Source organism: Schistocerca serialis, chromosome 4 (genome assembly GCF_023864345.2).
Source record: "Schistocerca serialis cubense isolate TAMUIC-IGC-003099 chromosome 4, iqSchSeri2.2, whole genome shotgun sequence".
NCBI lineage: Eukaryota > Metazoa > Arthropoda > Insecta > Orthoptera > Acrididae > Schistocerca > Schistocerca serialis.
This window is the reverse complement of record NC_064641.1, coordinates 828,988,817-829,011,921: the sequence shown is the minus strand read 5'-3', so window position 1 is coordinate 829,011,921 and position 23,105 is coordinate 828,988,817. Positions and strand designations below refer to the sequence as shown.

Sequence of the window (23,105 nt, the reverse complement as noted above, 5' to 3'; positions counted from 1 at the left end):
CGAATATAATAAATTTACTTCGGAGCGGAAAGCTTCTGTCTCCAAATCAGCACGGTTTTTTAAAGAATCGCTCTTGTGAAACTCAGCCTGCCCTTCACTCATCTGAGATCCTGCGAACCACGGATGAAGAGCAACAAGCGGATTCCATATTCCTAGTTTCCATAAAGCATTTGGCACGGTGCCACACTACCGACTGTTAACAAAGGTACAAATGTACTGACTAGGTTCCAGGTACCACCATGGGAGTGGCTGGAACACGTCTTGAGTAACGGAACCCAGTCTGGTGTCTTCGACGGTGACGTATCGCCAGGAGCGCCTCAGGGAAGTGTGTTAGAACGACTGTTATTGTCTATACATATAAATGATGTGGGGGACATGGCAAGCAACAGTCACCGGCTGTTTTCTGATAATGCTGTTGTGTACGAGCGGGTGTCGTCGTTGGATGACTGTAGGAGATTTCTCTCTCCTCCCGAACAGGCCACGAAGGCCCAACGGTACTGACCGGCCGCCGTGTCATCCTAAGCCCGTAGGCGTCACTGGATGAGGATATGGAGGGGCGTGTGCTCAGCACACCGCTCTCCCAGCCGTACGTCAGTTTCCGAGACCGGAGTCGCTACTTCTCAATCAAGTAGCTCCTCAGTTTGCCTCACAAGGGCTGATTGCACCCCGCTTGCCAACAGCGCTCGGCAGACAGGATGGTCACCCATCCAAGTGCTAGCCCAGCCCGACAGTGGTTAACTTCGGTGATCTGACGGGGACCGGTGTTACCACTGCGGTAAGGCCGGTGGCAGAATACAAGATTACTTGACAAAATTGCTAGTCAATGTGATGAATGGATGAATGGCAGCTTGCTGTAAATGTGGAAAAATGTATGTTAATACTCACAATCAAGAAATAAAACATAATGTTCGCACACAGCGTAAGTAGTGTACTGCTTCATATACCTAGGTGTCATGCTGCAAAGCAATTTGAAATAGAATAAGCATGTAAGGACTGTAGCAGGAAAGGCGAATGGTTATACTGCCACATACTTTACACATGATCTCCGTTTATTATTTCATATTGGCAGTTCCGTAGTAAGCAACTAAATTTTTACCCCACATTGTTTTGGGTTATTTTATTTATTAGATATGCGACCATTTCTTTTTAGTTGCCCTATTGAGGAAGTATTGATTTTGAACTTAAATTCTTCTCGAATTACTGGTCGCACTAACGCGGTAGTTTCCAAACTCGCCAGCTATAGCTTATAAGTTAGGCATAGGCTTCAGCTGTCAAACTTCACCTCCTCTTCCTGGTGGTGCTCGATCAGGATGGAGTCCCACCGCTGTCTCCTTCACTACTGTGCCATACGTGCAAGTACGAGTTATTTCGGCCCCCTCTACGTCTAGAGGATACAGAGAAAAGTAGCCCTTATGTTCACAAGCTTGTTCTCCTAGCAACACATTTTAACAGAAATGGAGAAAAATCTTAATCGGCTGAAATTCGGAAAACATGCATACATCTGAGAGCGACCTGTTTAGCAAAACTTCTACATACGTCTCCCAGAACAGAAAGTACGAGTACTCTTTTCCCTTACTCACGTATCCAATTGAGGTCGAGTATATAATGTCGAGGAATACCATCTCGTACGTCAGTGTACAAATGGTAGTTTTTCCGCATTCAATTCGTGAATGGAAAGCAAAGAAATTTTAATCAACTGTACAAAAGAGTGCCCGCCGCAACGCACTTCGCAGAAATTTGCAGAGCTCAAATATAGATACACATCTGGAAACATTTGTGGAATGTTGGTGAGTTCAGTCCTGGCTCATAAGCTGAACTGCTATTTAGGGTGACCTTTCACTTTCTGTGTTCTTCGTGGACCCTAAGGAATTTTTATTACTTGCCATTATTGGACCCGGAGTGAGACTCGCGTTCGCAATTCTGGGGAGAGTTTCCGCTTGGAATTTTCAGTAATTGTTGCCTCGGGCGTAACTGCCCGGCAACGCATACGTTCTGTGCATAGCGACGAGCATTTCCAAAAGACAGTCAACTTCGTTCTGGTGGCGGGAGAGTGGCATGACGATTTCTAGAACTTAATTCATTTTTGTTTTCGCTACAAATTAGACTGGCAGCTCCGCGATAATTTACTATACCTCTTGTAGTTTTAAGTCACCAGCCTGATTCGATGCGTCTCTACACCCTAGTTTGAACTGTACAAGTTTCTTTACTTCATCATAAACACAGTAACCCACGTTTATTTGAAACTGACAACACCATTCAAGCAGTGATCTCCCTCTAAAGTTATCACACACGCACCTTTTTCCATTACCAAACTACCGATTCTTTAATGCATCACCATGTGTCCTGTCAACATATTTCTTCTTTCAGCTCTTTATATCCCAGTATTGTTCAGTCCCCAGTTGTTATCTGATCTGCCCGTTTTGTCTTCAATATTCTTAATGCCACGGTTAAAAAGCTGTTAATCTGTTCTTGTGCATATTTCTCGTCAACAATGTTTCGCTTCTGTACAATACGTCACTCTAGAAGAACGCTTTGAGAAAAGCTGTCTTATAAGCGTTGTTAAGATGTCTTCCTTGCTTCTCCCGTGTTCAGTTATTTAGCCACCGATGTAGCAAAATTCGTCTCATCTCTTACTTTCCCTGATTTTATTCATGGCGTGTCAGTGACGTCAGCGCAGTATCTATAGTAGCGGCTTGAACTAACAACTGTAAATAACAGATGTGAATTTCACCAGTCAGTTGTGAACAGGGAGTGTTAAGTAGTTGACGTGTGGCCACAGTGTGACAGAATTGTTGTGCCACAGACCGCAAATGGAACAACATTTCTAAATCAAATGTTAAAGACTATTTCAAGAATGCTTTGAAGAAGAAAAAAGTATAAGGGAAGTTTGTTCCGCACACCTTGACTCCCGAACAGAAGAACAACGAGGCGGGGATGCCTCTTGCGAGTGCATTCATATGCAAAACGTGGAAAGTCCTTTTCTGGTAATCATCGTCATGGGTGACGAGGTCGTATTGTCAATAAGAAACTACCACAATACAGGAAAGTACAGAAATTTATATGAAGGGTGCACGCTTTGACAACGTAATCGACTTTCAAGCGAATGTGATGCATTGATGCAAGAGTTGAACATCTCAAAGGGGGGCTTATCCGACAGTTTGGCATGCGTATATGCACGTTGTTCATATTGTACTCAAGTGGGGACTCTGTATGTGGAAGACTTTCATCATTAATTCCACCACTTAACTTTTTTCTTTTTTTTATTAAACCAGTCTCAAATGTTTGGAATGATGGTGAGGGGTAAATACTACCTAATTGGCCATCTTAAAATCTTTACGTTCTTACTACTTCTCCTATCCTGTCTGCAAGGCCGCAATGAATTCAATTACAAATCCGGTAACCTTGTATTTCTGCCACTAAACGACTGTGCCTTTCGGAACTCAAAAAATACAACATTAACCAATCCAAAGACTATTTCATTTGTCTTTATTGCGCTTGTAATTCAAAGTGGTAGATATTTCTAGTTTTTAAAGGGTGCAATAACGTAGTACGTTCAGTTCATGACGTTTCCTTTCGTATCACAAACTTATGTCGAAAACTACTAAAATTGTAATTATGAAAGATACTCACATGCATTTAGCTGTTACTTGCACAACAGCAGAATAATATGCATATTTCTGATACAATATATACTCTGATGAGCCAAAACATTATGACCACTAGCTTAATAGCTTGTTTGACCGTCTTTGGAACGAGATATATCACTGATTCTGCGTATCAAGAATCCAACAGTTTGTTGGGAGGTTTGTGGAGGTATGTGGCATTAGACGTCTGCGCAAAGGTCACTTAACTCGCGTAAATAACTGGCCGCTGATGAGCGTACTCGGTGATGGCTCCCGATAGCGAGTCAGATGGGTTCCATAGGATTCACCTCTGGCGAATTTAGTCGCCGAGACATCAACGTGAGTTCCCTACAATGCCCCTCAAACCAATGTAGCAAGGTTCTGGCTCCGAGACAGGGATAATTATACTGCTGAAAGATGACATCGCCGTCGGCGAAGACATCAAGCGTGAAGGGATGCATCTACCACATGTCCCATGCAAGCACACGAGTATGTCTCCCATCAGCCTGCGTCCTTGCAGTGCTGCAGGTGTCGAGCAGCCTTTCACTTCAATGATGGCGTTTGTGAAAACGACCCATGGCATAGTGTAACGACAATGTAATTCACCCAAAGAGGCACCACGTTTCCATTGATCGATGGTCGAATCTGTATGGACCTGTGCCCACTGCAATCGTAACTGACGATGTCGTTGGATCAACATGTGAATACGTACGGCTGGTCTGTTGCGGAGTTGCATGTTCAACTATGTACTATGTGCTCCAAAACAGTGATGGGTGCACCAGAATTGAGCTCTTTCGGCAGATATGCCTCACACCACCATCTACCCTACTCTACAGAGCGGACAACCCTCCGAATCCCACGTTCTCTGAAGAGTTGTGGACGTCCAAACATTTAGTAGCTAGTGGTAGTTCCACTGTCCTTCTACCTCTTTCTGTAGATACGACAGTACCACGTGAACATTCGACCAGCTTCGCCATTTTCGAGATGCTCGTTCACAGGCTCTGCATAACAATAATCCGCTCTTCGTCAATGTCGCTTGTCCCAATGGATTTCCCCATCTGCAGACCATATCTTCGCTAGGGTGATCCCCCACCCGTGTGTGGTCCACTTACATACTTTTGCTACAGCGTCGCCTGCTCGCAACGCCACCACGCAGCATCCAAAGTCCTGGTGGGCAGTGATCATAGTGTTTTGGCTTATCAGTGTACACCCTCAAATATGTTGTATTTAGCAGGTGCCGAAATGTAACTATGAGTTGAGTGTGGGTAAATTTCCATTACAATACTAACTTACAACTGAATTATGCGATTCATGCATTATTTATTTTAAATTAAAGCACGTAATTAAAAACAAAATCAGAAACGAATGATCGATGTGACAAATTATATTGCTTTGATAGAGTCTCTTAAATACACCATGTGATCAAAAGTATTCGGACACCTGTTGCTCGACGTTAATGTAGGGTGTGGACACTTTGAACGAGGTGTCTGAATGTCAATGGAGGAATAGTAGCCCATTAACCCTCAAGACCTGAAACAAGAGAAGGTACTGATGTTGGACGCTGGGATCTGGACTGCAGTCGCTGTTCCAATTCATCCCAAAGGTGTTTCATTGTGTGCACTTAGGTACTGTGGGCAGGTCACTAAAGTTCAAATACCACTGCCTCACAGACGCGTCTTTACGACAGTGTCCAATGTTATGCTGATACAAACTTCTTCTGCTAACTGTTTCTTTACTGTATACAGTACACAGTGCTGTGGAATTTGTCGATATTACTCAGCATTTACCGTTTTTGTTAATAGCAAAGCGGGGACCACGCCTTAATTACGAAAAACACCAGACAACTCATGTTGTTCCAGCTGGGCATACGCGGCGAAGGCTACAACGTTATATTCTACTTTTGACAGGAGCATTGCTGCTACAAATTCTGACTATTGCTTTTTAGCAATGTAATTTTACGATTTAGAAACATGTGTCCTGATGAAGACACCCATAGTAGGTAACGAAACCGAGGTCAACGTACCTACCGTTTATGTGCAACTAGTTTGCTGTTTAATTCTATGTTGAAACAAGTATACGGTTCCTGAATAACAGCGATGTTCAAAACTGTAAAAATATTATTTTCTATATACACTAAAAGCAGTTCATAAAATAAATACAAATTTCATATAATATTGGAAGTGGTGTCTTGCTTCAAAATTCAAGAGTTGAAAAACGTTTTCGCTTTTGTCCTTCCATTTTGCAGTTGCCGTAGTTTCAAGTATACAGCTGCTGGATTTTTGATTACTGGCGGTGAAACGGGAGTTCTCCCCCGTCCACCCGCTCCAGCGTCAGGATCAACTCTCAAATAATGAGCATTAAGGTCTACGTGTTCTCAAGTCACTTAATCTAACATTTGTTTCATCACTGAATTCACACCTTTTACGTAAGTAATCCGCTGTTTCTATCATAACTTCAGTTAGAGTATTGCCAGTTTTCTACAGACGTTTAAAACGAGAGAAAATTTTAGTCCCAAGGTCTATCCGAAACAGTATTAATTTGGTATAAGAGCTGAAACACTTTTAGCTATAAATCAGAAATAAGTATTTCACCAGCTTCTACCATATGTTTTGCGTTTGCAAATACCAAACAACATATGTAATATGAACCATATGTAATAGTCACTGTGGGTCATCAAGTCAGAGAAAGAGTTTCCTTTTTTGCCGAAATTCTTTGATCAGATCGATTAATTGGAACAACACGCGTTTAACTAATCGAAGTCAAAAGGCACAGGGAAACTCGTCATTGTACAGCTCTTCTATGAAAGATTTGAGCTGTCAGTGTATTTTGGCGTTTGATTGGACGTAGTTGACAATTTTTACAATTAACTGCATGATGTGTGGATACTGAAAATATCTGTCACACACAGTGTATAAAGGCGACCAGAAAGTTGCTCCTGTATAGTGTTGTCGACAAATGCCGCTCTGTATTGTGGCAAAGCAGCATGCGGCTCGCAAGCCACCTGGTAAACTCCGCAGTTATACAGTGTGTTTAGAACGGGCACTAAATCATTAATGCTGTAGTGTAACCGCCAGAATATTTCGTCAGGAATTAGTTAGTTGACATCTTATTAAAAAGTTTCCTAAACTATGGAAATCTGTCATGGAACTTCTTAGTTGGAATCTGAATATCATGTTATAAACTGGGCCATAAAAATTAACGGAATAAAAGAAAAAGGCCACTTAGACAGTGAGATAAGTTTTCTTGGTAGTCCTTAAAAGACTGTAAAGTTAAATAAATATTTGAAAGTTTGGAGGAAACAATGAACAATAATAAAACTTAACATCACTGGCATCGTTTCTGATCAGTATCTTATACAATTGTTATCACTGATGTTCCCCATAGGCTGCGTTAGGATTGTGTGAATCAGCTGCTGTATCATATGTTTACTTTTCCACTTCCCGGAGGGCTGTTAATAGTTTGAAGGTGCGAGGAAGACAGCCTCAGTGGAGTATGTACCGCAAAAATAAGCAGACATGGCCTGGGCTTTCAGCTGAATCGAAGGAAAACACAAATGTTGATACTGGCGCCTGTTTCTGTGAAAAAGAGCCAAGTTTTCTTTTCGCAGCGGGCGGTGCATGGCTATAGTTCACTCTCCCATTTCAAGCACTCTGCCTATAGACTCGATGCCTTAAGTGTTATTCAGATAGCGATTAGCCCTTCTTCATTTAAATAGAGATGAGTACAGAACCACAAATTTTATTTTTTAAGCGTCTCTAATCACTTAAATCAACCGTAACCTGCCGGCCGCGGTGGTCTCGCGGTTCTAGGCGCGCAGTCCGGAACCGCGCGACTGCTACGGTCGCAGGTTCGAATCCTGCCTCGGGCATGGATGTGTGTGATGTCCTTAGGTTAGATAGGTTTAAGTAGTTCTAAGTTCTAGGGGACTGACGACCACAGCTGTTAAGTCCCATAGTGCTCAGAGCCATTTGAACCATTTTTGAATCAACCGTAACCACCAACAAATAAGCAGGAAATGAAATAAAATTTGCTTTTGTAATAGTACGCCAAGTGGTCTCGCAGTAACGTTTGGTTGTATTTTATCTTGTGCTGAAGTAGGTTCCTGCCTTGCTTCACGTGCTCTCGGTAACTGTTTTTCTTTCCAAATAGCAACATTTGATTAAATATAGAACGTTGACAGATTTTTATTAACTTCTGGACCTCAGAGTCTCTGGCAAAACGGAGACAGAAAGCGCACAATAGATGACGTAACTTAGGCACACTGAAAATCTTGTAAACGGTTACATTGTAGCGAGGTGCAGTTTCTAGCGAATGATAATCCGTAAAACGCTTGTACTTTTGTGTATTACAAGCACTGTATCTTTTTTATCTATAAAGCTACTGAGAAATCTATGGTGTTTCTTAAATCTATGGAGATCAGCATTCGAAACATAGAATAGTTAGTTCCGCGATATACCGATTTTTAAGGTTTCGTAGCGAAATATTTGGGGCAAATTTTTTAAATAACAAGCGTAAGTTTCCATTCACAATGTAGTCCTAATATTTTACCGACAGCCTAGAACGTATAGATTAGCATGATTGTGAGCCATGCAACAGTTTTTCGCAATAATTAGTCTGTTACTGTAAAATTATATTTGGACTTACGTCTCTTTTAACATCGCTCTCAGGAACTTCTGTTGGAGATGGCTGCATGAGAACCTGTAAAATAAAAGTTGTATAAATAGAAAAGAGAAGTACTACAAAAAGATAATTGAGAGCTACTGCCAAAAGGTGTCGGATATTGTAAAAAAAAGCTTCTGTAAATCCTAGTAATTGTTTAAACCTCATGGTAATAATTTTCTGTGAAATACGTGCAAGAATTTTTTCTATCTTTTGTTTTCATTTTGTTTTGTGTTTTATGATTAAATATAAAAGATTGGATTTATCTTATTAATTTTAATTATTATGGAATGATTTGCATGTTTGTTTCATAGCAAGAGAGAAACAGCTTCGTTTTTGAGCTGTTTGACAGAATAATGAAACCGTTACGACAGAGGAAAATCTTTTTACTAAGATTTCTTGAATACTGGAATGTGACGGTTGAGCTGTTGTACCTGTGACATGAACTTAAATGAAAAATCATGATGTGAGCGTCAACGGCCACATTACAGAATGATTGTTCAGAGAGGTCATTTTTTTCCTTTATTGTTATTTTAATACCTGAACAATCAGGTAGGCTGTCAGCGGCATGCTACGCCGCTCTTCGGCCATAGTGTTGACAATAACAGAACACAGAATTGAGAATCAGAATGAACATAGTGACGGGCAAAAATAAAAAATAGTGGTCACAGGTACACAAAAAACACGGAGCACTTTACACTCGACGATAACGACACTGAAAACACGTTGACACGGCACAAGTGAACGTAGAAGCGTGACGGCGGACACTAAAAACACAAAACGACGTCACACACACACGAGACACTGACAACGATGATCTCCGGCACGCGAAAGTCCACATAGCGTGTGCGAGTCCGGTGACCTGCCAAGAGGGGAAGAAGGGTGAGAGGGGGTGGAGAGGGTGGAGAGTGAAGAACAAAGATGCCAATGGCTGAGGAGATGGGAGGAGGAGTAGAGGGACAGGGGAGGGGAGGCCCGGGGGAGGATTGGGGAGAAAGGGAGGAGGGAGGGAGGGTGCCCAAAGGAACAGACACAGGAAGAGGGAGGGAGGATCAAAGTTGGTAGGAGGGGTATATGGAGGGGAGGAGGACATCATCAGGGAGGGGGAGCTGGCGGAAGCCACCTTGGAAAGAAGGGTGGAGTGATGGAGAGTGGGTGGGACATGGTAATACAGGCGCGGCAGCGGGCGGGGGCGGGAGAGGATGGGCGAGACAAGCAGGTGAGGAGGATCGAGTTTGCGGGAGGTGTACAGGATCCGTATCCTTTCAAGGAAAAGGTGGAGGTGGGGGAATGGAATGAGATCGTACAGGATCCGCGTGTGGGAGGGGAGACGGATGTGATAGGCGAGGCGGAGAGCATGGTGTTCAAGGATTTGAAGGGATTTGTAAAAGGTAGGGGGAGCGGAGATCCAGGCCAGATGGGCGTAACAAAGGATTGGGTGGATGAGGGATTTATAGGTGTGGAGTATGGTGGAGGGGTCCAGACCCCACGTACGGCCGGAAAGGAGCTTGAGGAGACAGAGTCGGGAGCATGCCTTGGTTTGGATTGTCCGGAGATGGGGGGTCCAGGAGAGTCGATGGTCGAGGGTGACGCCAAGGTACTTAAGGGTGGGGGTGAGGGCGATAGGATGGCCGTAGATGGTGAGATAGAAATCAAGGAGGCGGAAGGAAGGGGTGGTTTTGCCTACAATGATCACCTGGGTTTTGGAGGGATTGGCCTTGAGCAACCACTGGTTGCACCAAGTGGTGAACCGGTCAAGACGGGATTGGAGAAGGTGTTGGGAGCGCTGCAGGGTGGGGGCAAGGGCAAGGAAGGCGGTGTCATCGGCAAACCGAAGAAGGTGGACGGGGGGTGACGGCGGCGGCTGCGGCAGAAGGGGAGAGAGGACGGAGCCTTGTGGCACACCGGTGCAGGGAAAAAAGGTGTAGGAATCCATGTTATGGATGGTGACGTAGGAAGGACGGTGGGAGAGAAAGGAGCCGAACAGAGAGACGTAATTAATGGGAAGGGCGAAGGTTTGGAGCTTGAAGAGGAGACCGGAATGCCACACGCGGTCATAAGCACGTTCGAGGTCCAGGGAGAGGAAGATTGCGGAGCGACAGGAATTAAGCTGTTCGGAAAGGAAATGAGTGAGGTGAAGGAGAAGATCGTCAGAAGAGAAGGATGGCCCAAAGCCACACGGGAAGGAGGCGGTGCTGGCGGAGATGCTGGTGGATGCGTCGGGTGAGGATAGATTCCAGGACCTTGCTGAAGACCGAGGTAAGGCTGATGGGACGGTAGGAGGAGACGGCAGATGGCGGTTTACCAGGTTTAAGGAATACCAGGATACGGGAGGTTTTCCACAGGTCGGGGTAGTAACCGGTGGACAGGACTACATTGTAGAGCCTGGCCAGGGTGGAGAGGAAAGAGACAGGAGCTTCACGAAGGTGACGGTAGGTGACACGATCGTGACTAGGAGCGGTGCTGCGTTTCGTGCGGAGTGTAGCAATGAGATCCTGTGTAGCGATAGGGGCATTGAGTTCAGTGTGTGCAATGTTGTCCAAGTACTGGAAACCAGGAGCGAGGGGAGGACAGAGGTGTCAGTTAGATCGCGGCAGAGAGGTCATTCTGTACCGAATGTTAAATCAGAACTTCATAACTCCCAATATAAATTTATGTCACACATAATTAGAAAGTAAGGGTTGACTTCTTCCCTTGTTTAGCGACGAGAAGGGTGAGTTTTACGTATCTCAGCAATTGAATCGTAAAGTTTCGTCAACGTTTTTCCCCCTAAGTATACTTTGTTGATCGTAAGTTCAATCAAGAAGTAAACAAACGGACTCTCAGTGCACTCGGAGACTGGTGCTTTTACGCCTAATGTCCCAACGCGACTGCAGGTAGGTACTATTTATCAACTTTGTTGTTATTATAGTCTATATGTCACAATGAGCAGCGCTAAAGCGTAGAAAGTCTTCATTGTTTCAGATGATAACCGTGTTAAATGTTTAACTCATGTTTTACTTGTTTCCGCTAGTCGTTATCGTGTGGTTACTCATAAGCGCCGTAAATACACTCCTGGAAATTGAAATAAGAACACCGTGAATTCATTGTCCCAGGAAGGGGAAACTTTATTGGCACTTTCCTGGGGTCAGATACATCACATGATCACACTGACAGAACCACAGGCACATAGACACAGGCAACAGAGCACGCACAATGTCGGCACTAGTACAGTGTATATCCACCTTTCGCAGCAATGCAGGCTGCTATTCTTCCATGGAGACGATCGTAGAGATGCTGGATGTAGTCCTGTGGAACGGCTTGCCATGCCATTTCCACCTGGCGCCTCAGTAGGACCAGCGTTCGTGCAGGACGTGCAGACCGCGTGAGACGACGCTTCATCCAGTCCCAAACATGCTCAATGGGGGACAGATCCGGAGATCTTGCTGGCCAGGGTAGTTGACTTAAACCTTCTAGAGCACGTTGGGTGGCACGGAATACATGCGGACGTGCATTGTCCTGTTGGAACAGCAAGTTCCCTTGCCGGTCTAGGAATGGTAGAACGATGGGTTCGATGACGGTTTGGATGTACCGTGCACTATTCAGTGTCCCCTCGACGATCACCAGTGGTGTACGGCCAGTGTAGGAGATCGCTCCCCACACCATGATGCCGGGTGTTGGCCCTGTGTGCCTCGATCGTATGCAGTCCTGATTGTGGCGCTCACCTGCACGGCGCCAAACACGCATACGACCATCATTGGCACCAAGACAGAAGCGACTCTCATCGCTGAAGACGACACGTCTCCATTCGTCCCTCCATTCACGCCTGTCGCGACACCACTGGAGGCGGGCTGCACGATGTTGGGGCTTGAGCGGAAGACGGCCTAACGGTGTGCGGGACCGTAGCCCAGCTTCATGGAGACGGTTGCGAATGGTCCTCGCCGATACCCCAGGAGCAACAGTGTCCCTAATTTGCTGGGAAGTGGCGGTGCGGTCCCCTACGGCACTGCGTAGGATCCTACGGTCTTTGCGTGCATCCGTGCGTCGCTGCGGTCCGGTCCCAGGTCGACGGGCACGTGCACCTTCCGCCGACCACTGGCGACAACATCGATGTACTGTGGAGACCTCACGCCCCACGTGTTGAGCAATTCGGCGGTACGTCCACCCGGCCTCCCGCATGCCCACTATACGCCCTCGCTCAAAGTCCATCAACTGCACGTACGGTTCACGTCCACGCTGTCGCGGCATGCTACCAGTGTTAAAGACTGAGATGGAGCTCCGAATGCCACGGCAAACTGGCTGACACTGACGGCGGCGGTGCACAAATGCTGCGCAGCTAGCGCCATTCGACGGCCAACACCGCGGTTAATGGTGTGTCCGCTGTGCCGTGCGGGTGATCATTGCTTGTACAGTCCTCTCGCAGTGTCCGGAGCAAGTATGGTGGGTCTGACACACCGGCGTCAATGTGTTCTTTTTTCCATTTCCAGGAGTGTATGTGTGAAGTTGCCTCCTGTCCTGTACTCAAACATGTACGCAGAAAACTGTTAAAAATTAGCTACACATATATAGTAGTTAATGTCTTCGAGACGTACATGTATATGATTATATGCACCAGAATAGTCCACGCATTTGCGTTTGACGCTGTGTCCAGGTGGCGTAGTTTTAAACGAAACTGCTTAGTAAGCAGGAGATCCTTAGTTCAAATCCCGGTCAGGAATACATTTTCAGTCGTCGCGGCTGACTCCTCAAAAAGCCTCGATGCAGCTAATGTCATTTGTTCTTTCCTTTTCCTCTCCTTTCTCCCATCTCCACCCTCAATTTACATAATAATTCGTGAAGTTTGTTGAAAAAAAGCATCTATCGCTACCAATGTGACACTGAGTTTTTCGAAGCGTATGTGTCGAATGTATTAAGTGCGCCATGAACCATGGACCTTGCCGTTGGTGGGGAGGCTTGCTTGCCTCAGCGATACAGATGGCCGTACCGTAGGTGCTACCACAACGGAGGGGTATCTGTTGAGAGGCTAGACAAACATGTGGTTCCTGAAGAGGGGCAGCAGCCTATTCAGTAGTTGCAGGGGCAACAGTCTGGATGATTGACTGATCTGGCCTTGTAACATTAACCAAAACGGCCTTGCTGTGCTGGTACTGCGAACGGCTGAAAGCAAGGGGAAACGACAGCGGTAATTTTTCCCGAGGACATGCAGCTTTACTGTATGATTAAATGATGATGGCGTCCTCTTGAGTAAAATATTCCGGAGGTAAAATAATCCCCCATTTGGATCTCCGGGCGGAGACTACTCAAGAGGACGTCGCTATCAGGAGAAAGAAAACCGGCGTTCTACGGATCGGAGCGTGGAATGTCAGATCCCTTAATCGGGCAGGTAGGTTAGAAAATTTAAAAAGGGAAATGGATAGGTTAAAGTTAGATATAGTGGGAATTAGTGAAGTTCGGTGGCAGGAGGAACAAGACTTTTGGTCAGGTGATTACAAGGTTATAAATACAAAATCAAATAGGGGTAATGCAGGAGTAGGTTTAATAATGAATAAAATAATAGGAGTGCGGGTTAGCTACTACAAACAGCATAGTGAACGCATTATTGTGGCCAAGATAGACACAAAGCCCATGCCTACTACAGTAGTACAAGTTTATATGCCAACTAGCTCTGCAGATGATGAAGAAATAGATGAAATGTGTGACGAGATAAAAGAAATTATTCAGGTAGTGAAGGGAGACGAAAATTTAATAGTCATGGGTGACTGGAATTCATCAATAGGAAAAGGGAGAGAAGGAAATATAGTAGGTGAATATGGATTGGGGGGAAGAAATGAAAGAGGAAGCCGCCTTGTAGAATTTTGCACAGAGCATAACTTAATCATAGCTAACACTTGGTTCAAGAATCATAAAAGAAGGTTATATACCTGGAAGAATCCTGGAGATACTAAAAGGTATCAGATAGATTATATAATGGTAAGACAGAGATTTAGGAACCAGGTTTTAAATTGTAAGACATTTCTAGGGGCAGATGTGGATTCTGACCACAATCTATTGGTTATGAACTGCAGATTGAAACTGAAGATACTGCAAAAAGATGGGAATCTAAGGAGATGGGACCTGGATAAACTGAAAGAACCAGAAGTTGTACAGAGTTTCAGGGAGAGCATAAGGGAACAATTGACAGGAATGGGGGAAAGAAATACAGTAGAAGAAGAGTAGGTAGCTCTGAGAGATGAAGTACTGAGGGCAGCAGACGATCAAGTAGGTAAAAAGGCGAGAGCTAATAGAAATCCTTGGGTAACAGAAGAAATATTGAATTTAATTGATGAAAGGAGAAAATATAAAAATGCAGTAAATGAAGCAGGCAAAAAGGAATACAAACGTCTCAAAAATGAGATCGACAGGAAGTGCAAAATCGCTAAGCAGGGATGGCTAGAGGACAAATGTAAGGATGTAGAGGCTTGTCTCACTTGGGGTAAGATAGATACTGCCTACAGGAAAATTAAAGAGACCTTTGGAGATAAGACAACCACTTGTATGAATATCAAGAGCTCAGATGGCAACCCAGTTCTAAGCAAAGAAGGGAAGGCAGAAAGGTGGAAGGAGTATATAGAGGGTTTATACAAGGGCGATGTAGTTGAGGACAATATTATGGAAATGGAAGAGGATGTAGATGAAGACGAAATGGGAGATAAGATACAGCGTGAAGAGTTTGACGGAGCACTGAAAGACCTGAGTCGAAACAAGGCCCTGGGAGTAGACGACATTCCATTAGAACTACTGATGGCCTTGGGAGAGCCAGTCATGACAAAACTCTACCATCTAGTGAGCAAGATGTATGAGACAGGCGAAATACCCTCAGACTTCAAGAAGAATATAATAATTCCAATCCCAAAGAAAGCAGGTGTTGACAGATGTGAAAATTACCGAACTATCAGTTTAATAAGTCACAGCTGCAAAATACTAACGCGAATTCTTTACAGACGAATGGAAAAACTGGTAGAAGCGGACCTCGGGGAAGATCAGTTTGGATTCCGTAGAAATGTTGGAACACGTGAGGCAATACTAACCTTACGGCTTATCTGAGAAGAAAGATTAAGAAGAGGCAAATCTACGTTTCTAGCGTTTGTAGACTTAGAGAAAGCTTTTGACAATGTTAACTGGAATACTCTCTTTCAAATTCTGAAGGTGGCAGGTATAAAATAGAGGGAAAGAAAGGCTATTTACAGTTTGTACAGATATCAGATGGCAGTTATAAGAGTCGAGGGGCATGAAAGGGAAGCAGTGGTTGGGAAAGGAGTGAGACAGGGTTGTAGCCTCTCCCCGATGTTATTCAATCTGTATATTGAGCAAACAGTAAAGGAAACAAAAGAAAAATTCGGAGTAGGTATTAAAATTCATGGAGAAGAAGTAAAAACTTTGAGGTTCGCCGATGACATTGTAATTCTGCCAGAGACAGCAAAGGACTTGGAAGAGCAGTTGAACGGAATGGACAGTGTCTTGAAAGGAGGATATAAGATGAACATCAACAAAAGCAAAACGAGGATAATGGAATGTAGTCAAATTAAATCGGGTGATGCTGAGGGAAATGAGACACTTAAAGTAGTAAAGGAGTTTTGCTATTTGGGGAGCAAAATAACTGATGATGGTCGAAGTAGAGAGGATATAAAATGTAGATTGGCAATGGCAAGGAAAGCGTTTCTGAAGAAGAGAAATTTGTTAACATCGAGTATAGATTTAAGTGTCAGGAAGTCGTTTCTGAAAGTATTTGTATGGAGTGTAGCCATGTATGGAAGTGAAACATGGACGATAACTAGTTTGGACAAGAAGAGAATAGAAGCTTTCGAAATGTGGTGCTACAGAAGAATGCCGAAGATAAGGTGGGTAGATCACGTAACTAATGAGGAGGTATTGAATAGGAATGGGGAGAAGAGAAGTTTGTGGCACAACTTGACTAGATGAAGGGATCGGTTGGTAGGACATGTTTTGAGGCATCAAGGGATCACAAATTTAGCATTGGAGGGCACCATGGAGGGTAAAAATCGTAGAGGGAGACCAAGAGATGAATACAGTAAGCAGATTCAGAAGGATGTAGGTTGCAGTAGGTACTGGGAGATGAAGAAGCTTGCACAGGATAGAGTAGCATGGAGAGCTGCATCAAACCAGTCTCAAGACTGAAGACCACAACAACAACAATAAAAATGAAATATAAACTGCCTACCGAACAGACGAAAAGACGAGAATCGCGTGTGCAGGAAAAATCTGATGGTTTTGTGAAAAATATACCTTTGTGATGGAAAGTGGATGCATCAGAATCGGATGGCTACATGTTATGGTTGATCGGCTCGTTATCAGTATAGCTGAAGTGTTTCATGGACCACGACCTTACATCCCGGAAGGTTTACCAGAAGAGTATAGCTACAGTTGCGATATGGATTACCCAGTTACCATATGCACAGAGTTGAGGAATTACTTGTAGTGTTTCCCTCTGTTACTTCATCCCTAGGTTAAACGGTGAAATGTCGACAACAAGCTTTTATATTACATTTACTTCATGCAGATAAAATATCCCACTTTTCTACAGGTCCTTTCTGCTGCATGTTCTATTTCGCAGGTTCCGATTACCACCTCATACCCTGTGAAGAGCGTTACTGAGTTTTTCGGTGTGCTATTTCACGAACCAAAATTGAAATAAGTGTATTCGTGCTGATTGTCGTTTCTATGACTCATTTATACAAGAAAACTGACGTTTTGTTCAATTTATGCATGCCCATCTTATTGCATGAACAAGGGACTTCAGCCGATGATATACATGAGAGAAAGTACTACCACAGCTGTATCTTGAGAATATATTCATTCTAACGCAAGACTACTTTCGGCGGCACATCACCGCCAGCCTCATGCCCCACCACTGCCAAAAGGCTATATGATTTCCTTGGCGCATTTACTACGGGGTCGTTGATACTATCACACGTGGGCTAGGAACAAGGATCCCACGGTAAATTCGGTAAGGAAATCTAATCATCTTTTGGCAGTGGTTGGGCCCGAGGATGGCGGTAATGTGTCGCCAAAACTTGTCGCGAGTTAGAATAAACACACTCTCAAGATACAGTTGTGATGGTACTTCTTCTCATATATATGAAGTTTTGCTGTTCAGCTGTTAGGATGCGCTAGTTTGTACTCTTCGCTTGGCTCTGTTGTTCCCGCTGCAGCACAAAAGTACCCCAATAATAGTACGCGACTGTACCCGACAAGGGTGTAATTTAAGTTTGCGCGAGAATGAGACTTGAATGAGGAATTCAAATAGCAATCTTCACTTCCGTGTTAAAATTGCGATGACCAGAATATAGCACCGAGCACTGTTAATCCTTATCACCATAGACGTGATAGGTGCGCGTGGTGTCTAAGTAATGAGAATCTCTCTGTACATCCGATGTACTAAGCGTGCATGTTAAACTGTTGCATGTTTAGAAACGCGAGGCACCGCGAGTCACATCGGTCACCCACTCCACGTGTTGCACAGTAAATTCATTTCCATTAGTGTAGGACAAAGCCGTTTCCCACCACACCCGGAAGTCAAGCTGTGGCTGACGCCTCTGCGAACCACTGTGCCGCGCACATAAACCCTCTGGGTAACCGCACGCACACAGCAGCCGAGATACACGCTTGGCGGCGCCAGTGCGTACAAAGCCTCACACTGAAGTTAGCCTTAGATCTGCCCCCGGGGCAGGGGCCCACGCGTTCACCCAGAGGTCACTGACCACTATCCGCGCCTGCAGCGAGAAGTTCCGAAAACTGCTGGCGCCAACAGCCGCGCCCTGGGGCAGGGTGTGTTGGCCCGATCCGCATTGCAACTCACAGCAAAGAGGAGGAAAAGCCGATGGAAAGTAACACCACCTTCAAACTGTGTTGTTTTCATACTAGACGGAACATCAACACAGCGCTACGTCGCTCGGTCTAGGACTGTACAGTGAAACATATTTATGGGGGACCATCCTTGTTAACAAAACAAAAAAAGACAAAAAAAAAGGAATATAGTATCTGCAATAAGGAATTATCAATTGCAATAGCTTTATAAATTCATACGTCTTTGTCTTGCTGTAATATAATACTTGTTTACCTTCCCGGCAACGTGACATCTTTCATATTAAAGCTTTCTTTAGTGGAATTTCTTTAACAGCACAGTTTGGTTTCCATAACACATGTGGCACTTGTAGATTGCAAAGAGTACATACCATAATTCTTACGTCAGCAAAATTTTACTCGAACATGAACTCATTTCATGCGCGGCGAACACAATATACAAGTGGCCTTGCGGTTCTAGGCGCTACAGTCTGGAGCCGAGCGACCGCTACGGTCGCAGGTTCGAATCCTGCCTCGATCATGGATGTGTATGATGTCCTTAGGTTAGTTAGGTTTAATTAGTTCTAAGTTCTAGGCGACTGATGACCTCAGAAGTTAAGTCCCATAGTGCTCAGAGCCATTTGAGCCACAATATACACACTTTTGATGCTCCTCCATGATCGGTTTCGACAGTTTTATGCCACCATTATCTACTCTTTTGGAAATGGCGATAAAATTACCATGTTACGTTACATGAAGGTGTTGTGGACTGGCAAGACAGCCAATCCACAATGACGGGTAGCCGAAAGGCACGCGTTTAGCTCACGCAGGCTGGCGTGAGGTCTGGAACAGGTCAAGGTCTTATAGTAGCAAAAATAGTACGTGATTTCTGGAATACTTAACTTTAATCCATAATTGGTGAACATCGGTCTGACGGTACATGCATCACAAGATAAATAGCAATTGATAATGGCGCCTTGCTAGGTCGTAGCAAATGACGTAGCTGAAGGCTATGCTAACTATCGTCTCGGCAAATGAGAGCGTAATTTGTCAGTGAACCATCGCTAACAAAGTCGGCTGTACAACTGGGGTGAGTGCTAGGAAGTCTCTCTAGACCTGCCGTGTGGCGGCGCTCGGTCTGCAATCACTGACAGTGGCGACACGCGGGTCCGACGTATACTACAGGACCGCGGCCGATTTAAAGGCTACCACCTAGCAAGTGTGGTGTCTGGCGGTGACACCACAGAAGGCAAAGCGTGAATGGCACTTATAGTTAAGTTCAAAAAGATCAGATGATGGCAACATAAGACTGTTAAAAACGGTCGTCTTGGAACAATAAAAGTGTCTACAATGCGATCGCGGCGTATGAAGTATGTTCAGTAAGTGTGTTCAGCTTCAGCCATAGCGATCGTCCCACGGCACAGCATGTGTACCGTACAAAATTTTACACATTCGTCCTGCTGAAATCTATATTTTCTCCCATTGGTCACATCTTCTATAGTTGTGAGGAAAAGGCACATATTCACGTCGAGATTTATTATGTTTGTTAGATGTCATGCCCTGTTTTCGTTACCTATGTGACGAAGCATGTTACGGAGACAAATCTGAAGTTCTATCCGATCAGCAGTGAAATATTTCTAATCATTTAGTTGACGGAAAACGAGGCATAACTCCACAAAACCGAAAGCTAACGACGTGTACATGTGCCGAATTTTCGTAACTGAAGTGGCAGTGCTGCCTCTAACCTAAGACCATATGTAAGAGAACGCAAATTTTGGTCGCACATACGACTTTGTGTAACTAAAAATTTATTCTCACAAAAACTGCAGTGTAAAATGACTAGATTCTACACTAATCACATGAAAAGGCAGCGGCCTGCAGCGGTGAACGAGCGGTTTTAGGCGCTACAGTCCGGAACCGCGCGACCGCTACGGTCGCAGGTTCGAATCCTACCTCTGGCATGGATGTGTGTGGTGTCCTTAGGTTAGTTAGGTTTAAGTAGTTCTAATTTCTAGGGGACTGATGACCTCAGAAGTTAAGTCCCATAGTGCTCAGAACCATATGAACCATTTTTCTTGAAAAGACAGCAAGTATCATTCAAGAAGAAGATCGATTGAAGAGGCCTTTAATACAAGAGGCAAAACGCTTCCACCACATAAATAAATCTTACGGTACAGCAAGGTGTTTAAATTTTTTTGAGTAATAAATGTTTACTGCCACCCTTACAAACTTGTCAGGTCCGCAGCTCGTGGTCGTGCGGTAGCGTTCTCGCTTCCCACGCCCGGGTTCCCGGGTTCGATTCCCGGCGGGGTCAGGGATTTTCTCTGCCTCATGATGACCGGGTGTTGTGTGATGTCCTTAGGTTAGTTAGGTTTAAGTAGTTCTAAGTTCTAGGGGACTGATGACTATAGATATTAAGTCCCATAGTGCTCAGAGCCATTTGAACCAAACTTGTCATGGTAGTAGAGTTTGCTACTATCGAAAGTGGTATTCATGTGAATGACCAAAGAAATATGATAAATTCAATACAATTTTGCGAACTGATGCAAAAGGAAAAGCGCTGCACCAAACTTTCAAATCATCTGCAGTAATACACGCAAGACACAGTGATTGCCTTATAAATAACTTTTTTGGGGTGCTCTTCTAGCCTCTCCAAATGATATCACCGCCAGCATCGACTCCTTACAAAGGTTACTTTACACACCTACATGTTACACTCTACAGTTAGTATGCCTCTAGTGGCAGAGGACTGCAAATATGCAAGCATGATAAATACAGATGTATAATGTTAGTAACAGTTGTTTCATTTAAAAAGCTTTAACAGTTTCCGAATAAAATTTTCGGAGGCATTACTCTCCAGCACGGCCTCGTATTTGCCTTAGCCCTTGCTTTTCGTTTCGTTTCTAATTCACAAATTGCGAAATAATTGTATTTCTCTCTCTGAGGAAATGACTGTTTTACCGTTGAAGTATTTTGATTTAAGAAATTGTTTCTACATGTTTATGTTCTTATTTAAGCACAGTGTAAGTTTTTTTTTTTTCATTTTGGGGTATTGTGAAACCAAAATTATTTGTCACTTTCAGACACTGAGCCTCTTTTCTGGAACAAATTCAACGTTCATAGCGCATCACGAAAATGAAAAAGTCAATAAAATAAAGATAAATAGACACAGAAAGATAGTATCCACTGCTAGAAGATGAATGTGAGCTGCGAGAAGAGTTTAACTTCTAATGTTAGTAGACCGTGGTAACTTTAAACTTTCTTCCAGCAAACCTTTGAAAGCGAAGTGCTGTTCCGTTCCACACTTTTGATGGTGTGTTAATGCCACCATTCGAAATGCACTGTGGGATATGTTCCATTTCATGACGTCAAGATTGCATCGGCCTTATACAATATATAAAACGAGATGACAGTCCCAGGTGATGCCAACATAGAAAGAAGAGAGGCTCAGCGTAAGTAGTGAACACCACAACGTGAGAAGAAGAATCCCGCAGATGAGGCTTGTAGAAAAAGTCAATTCGTACCAAGCCAAAATAAACTCTTCTTCAGTTCGCCAAATATACGAGTGTGATGGCGTCCAAAGCGTAGTGGGACTTATCTTCGATGTTATAGTGTTAATATGTACATCTACATAATTACACTGCAATTCACAGTTAAGTGCCTGGCAGAGGGTTCATCGAACCACTTTGAAGCTTTTTGTCTAGCATTCCACTCTAGAGCCGGAAAAACGGAAACTTAAATCTTCTCGTGCGAACTCTTATTTTATTATGATGATCGTTTTTCCTCATGTAGGTAGGCGACAACAAAATATTTACACATTTTATTTTATTTACCGTCTGGCGATACGTATATAAAGATTAGAAAACTACTGCATGCCAATAGTTAAACACATCCAGAATGATATTTTCATTCTGCAGTGGAGCGTGCGCTGATATGAAAGTTCCTGGCAGAATAAAACGGTGTGCCGGACCGAGACTCGAACTCCGGACCTTTGCAAAGGTGCCGAATTCGAGTCTCGGTCCAGCACACAGTTTTAATCTGCCGAAACATTCATTAAACACATCTCTCCAGCATTAAATGACACAAAGGAGAACAGTTACTTACAGATATCAAGTACTTTTATGTTCTTTTTTATCACTCGTCGCTGTCAAGAAAACTTCGAAAGGACCCTTGTAGGTACGTGCAGAACATGTTGATACAATATGGGCAACTGTCTGTCCTTCGCACTGCAGTCACACGAAAGTGATGAAGATTTGCCGGGCTAGTGTAGAATACCTGCACATCTTACGTAATCGGTTCAGTTGCGGTTCAGAGTAATCCAAATTTCCCGAGGCTGGTCGGATCCAGATGGTTTCTTCTGGATGCAAGGCAGTGTCATTCATTCTGGAGAGCAGTTTTGCTACCAGCAGCGTTTCCATTCATTGATGATACTGAACTCCGTTTTCATGAGAGTCTTGGCTGTGATGAGAGTAGAATGTCTTGAGCTCCTTTCCGCTTTACTGGCGATATATTGTACAATATTGGAAAGTCAATGTTATCAATAATCTTCTGGTATCTACGCAGTAGCGCGCTTTCCGATTGATATCAGGATATGGAATGTGCCTGAAGACAGGTAGTCAGTTCGTGGAAGTAGGCCCACTAACAATGGGCTTGGCCTCGTTGAGTTGCACGTTTAACTTCTTTACATGGGAAATAGTAAGTCAGAGAGGCGCACAGTACTCTGCTGCTGAGTGTACCAGTTGGACCCGAAGAACGTCTGCTAACGATCCCCAACGAGTGCCGTAGAGTTTACGTAGAATGTTGTTTCTGCTTTTGAGTTTACTAGATGTTCATGTCAGCAGCACCTTAAAAAGAAAGTGTCTTATCTTACGTAATCCCAAGGCAAATATCTAAAGCCGAAACGCAGAGGCAGCAGATAATCTCAAGGGTCTCTTGGCTAAAATGAATTTGTCACAATATTTTCACAATTTGAGGAAAAAGTTGCTGATTGAAATACCACGAGAA

General features: G+C 44.0%; 1 protein-coding gene and 1 pseudogene across 1 annotated transcript in view; both read right to left on the bottom strand.

Annotated features, from left to right (window-relative positions):
- Nucleotides 1–23,105, bottom strand: part of LOC126473435 (uncharacterized) — an 860,366-nt gene that overhangs the window by 739,603 nt on the left and 97,658 nt on the right. Inside the window, exon 2 of the mRNA XM_050100479.1 lies at nucleotides 8,268–8,321. Coding sequence (XP_049956436.1) covers nucleotides 8,268–8,321 — 54 coding nt within the window. The remainder of the gene's footprint in view (nucleotides 1–8,267; nucleotides 8,322–23,105) is intronic.
- On the bottom strand, nucleotides 672–789 carry LOC126475643 (5S ribosomal RNA; annotated as a pseudogene).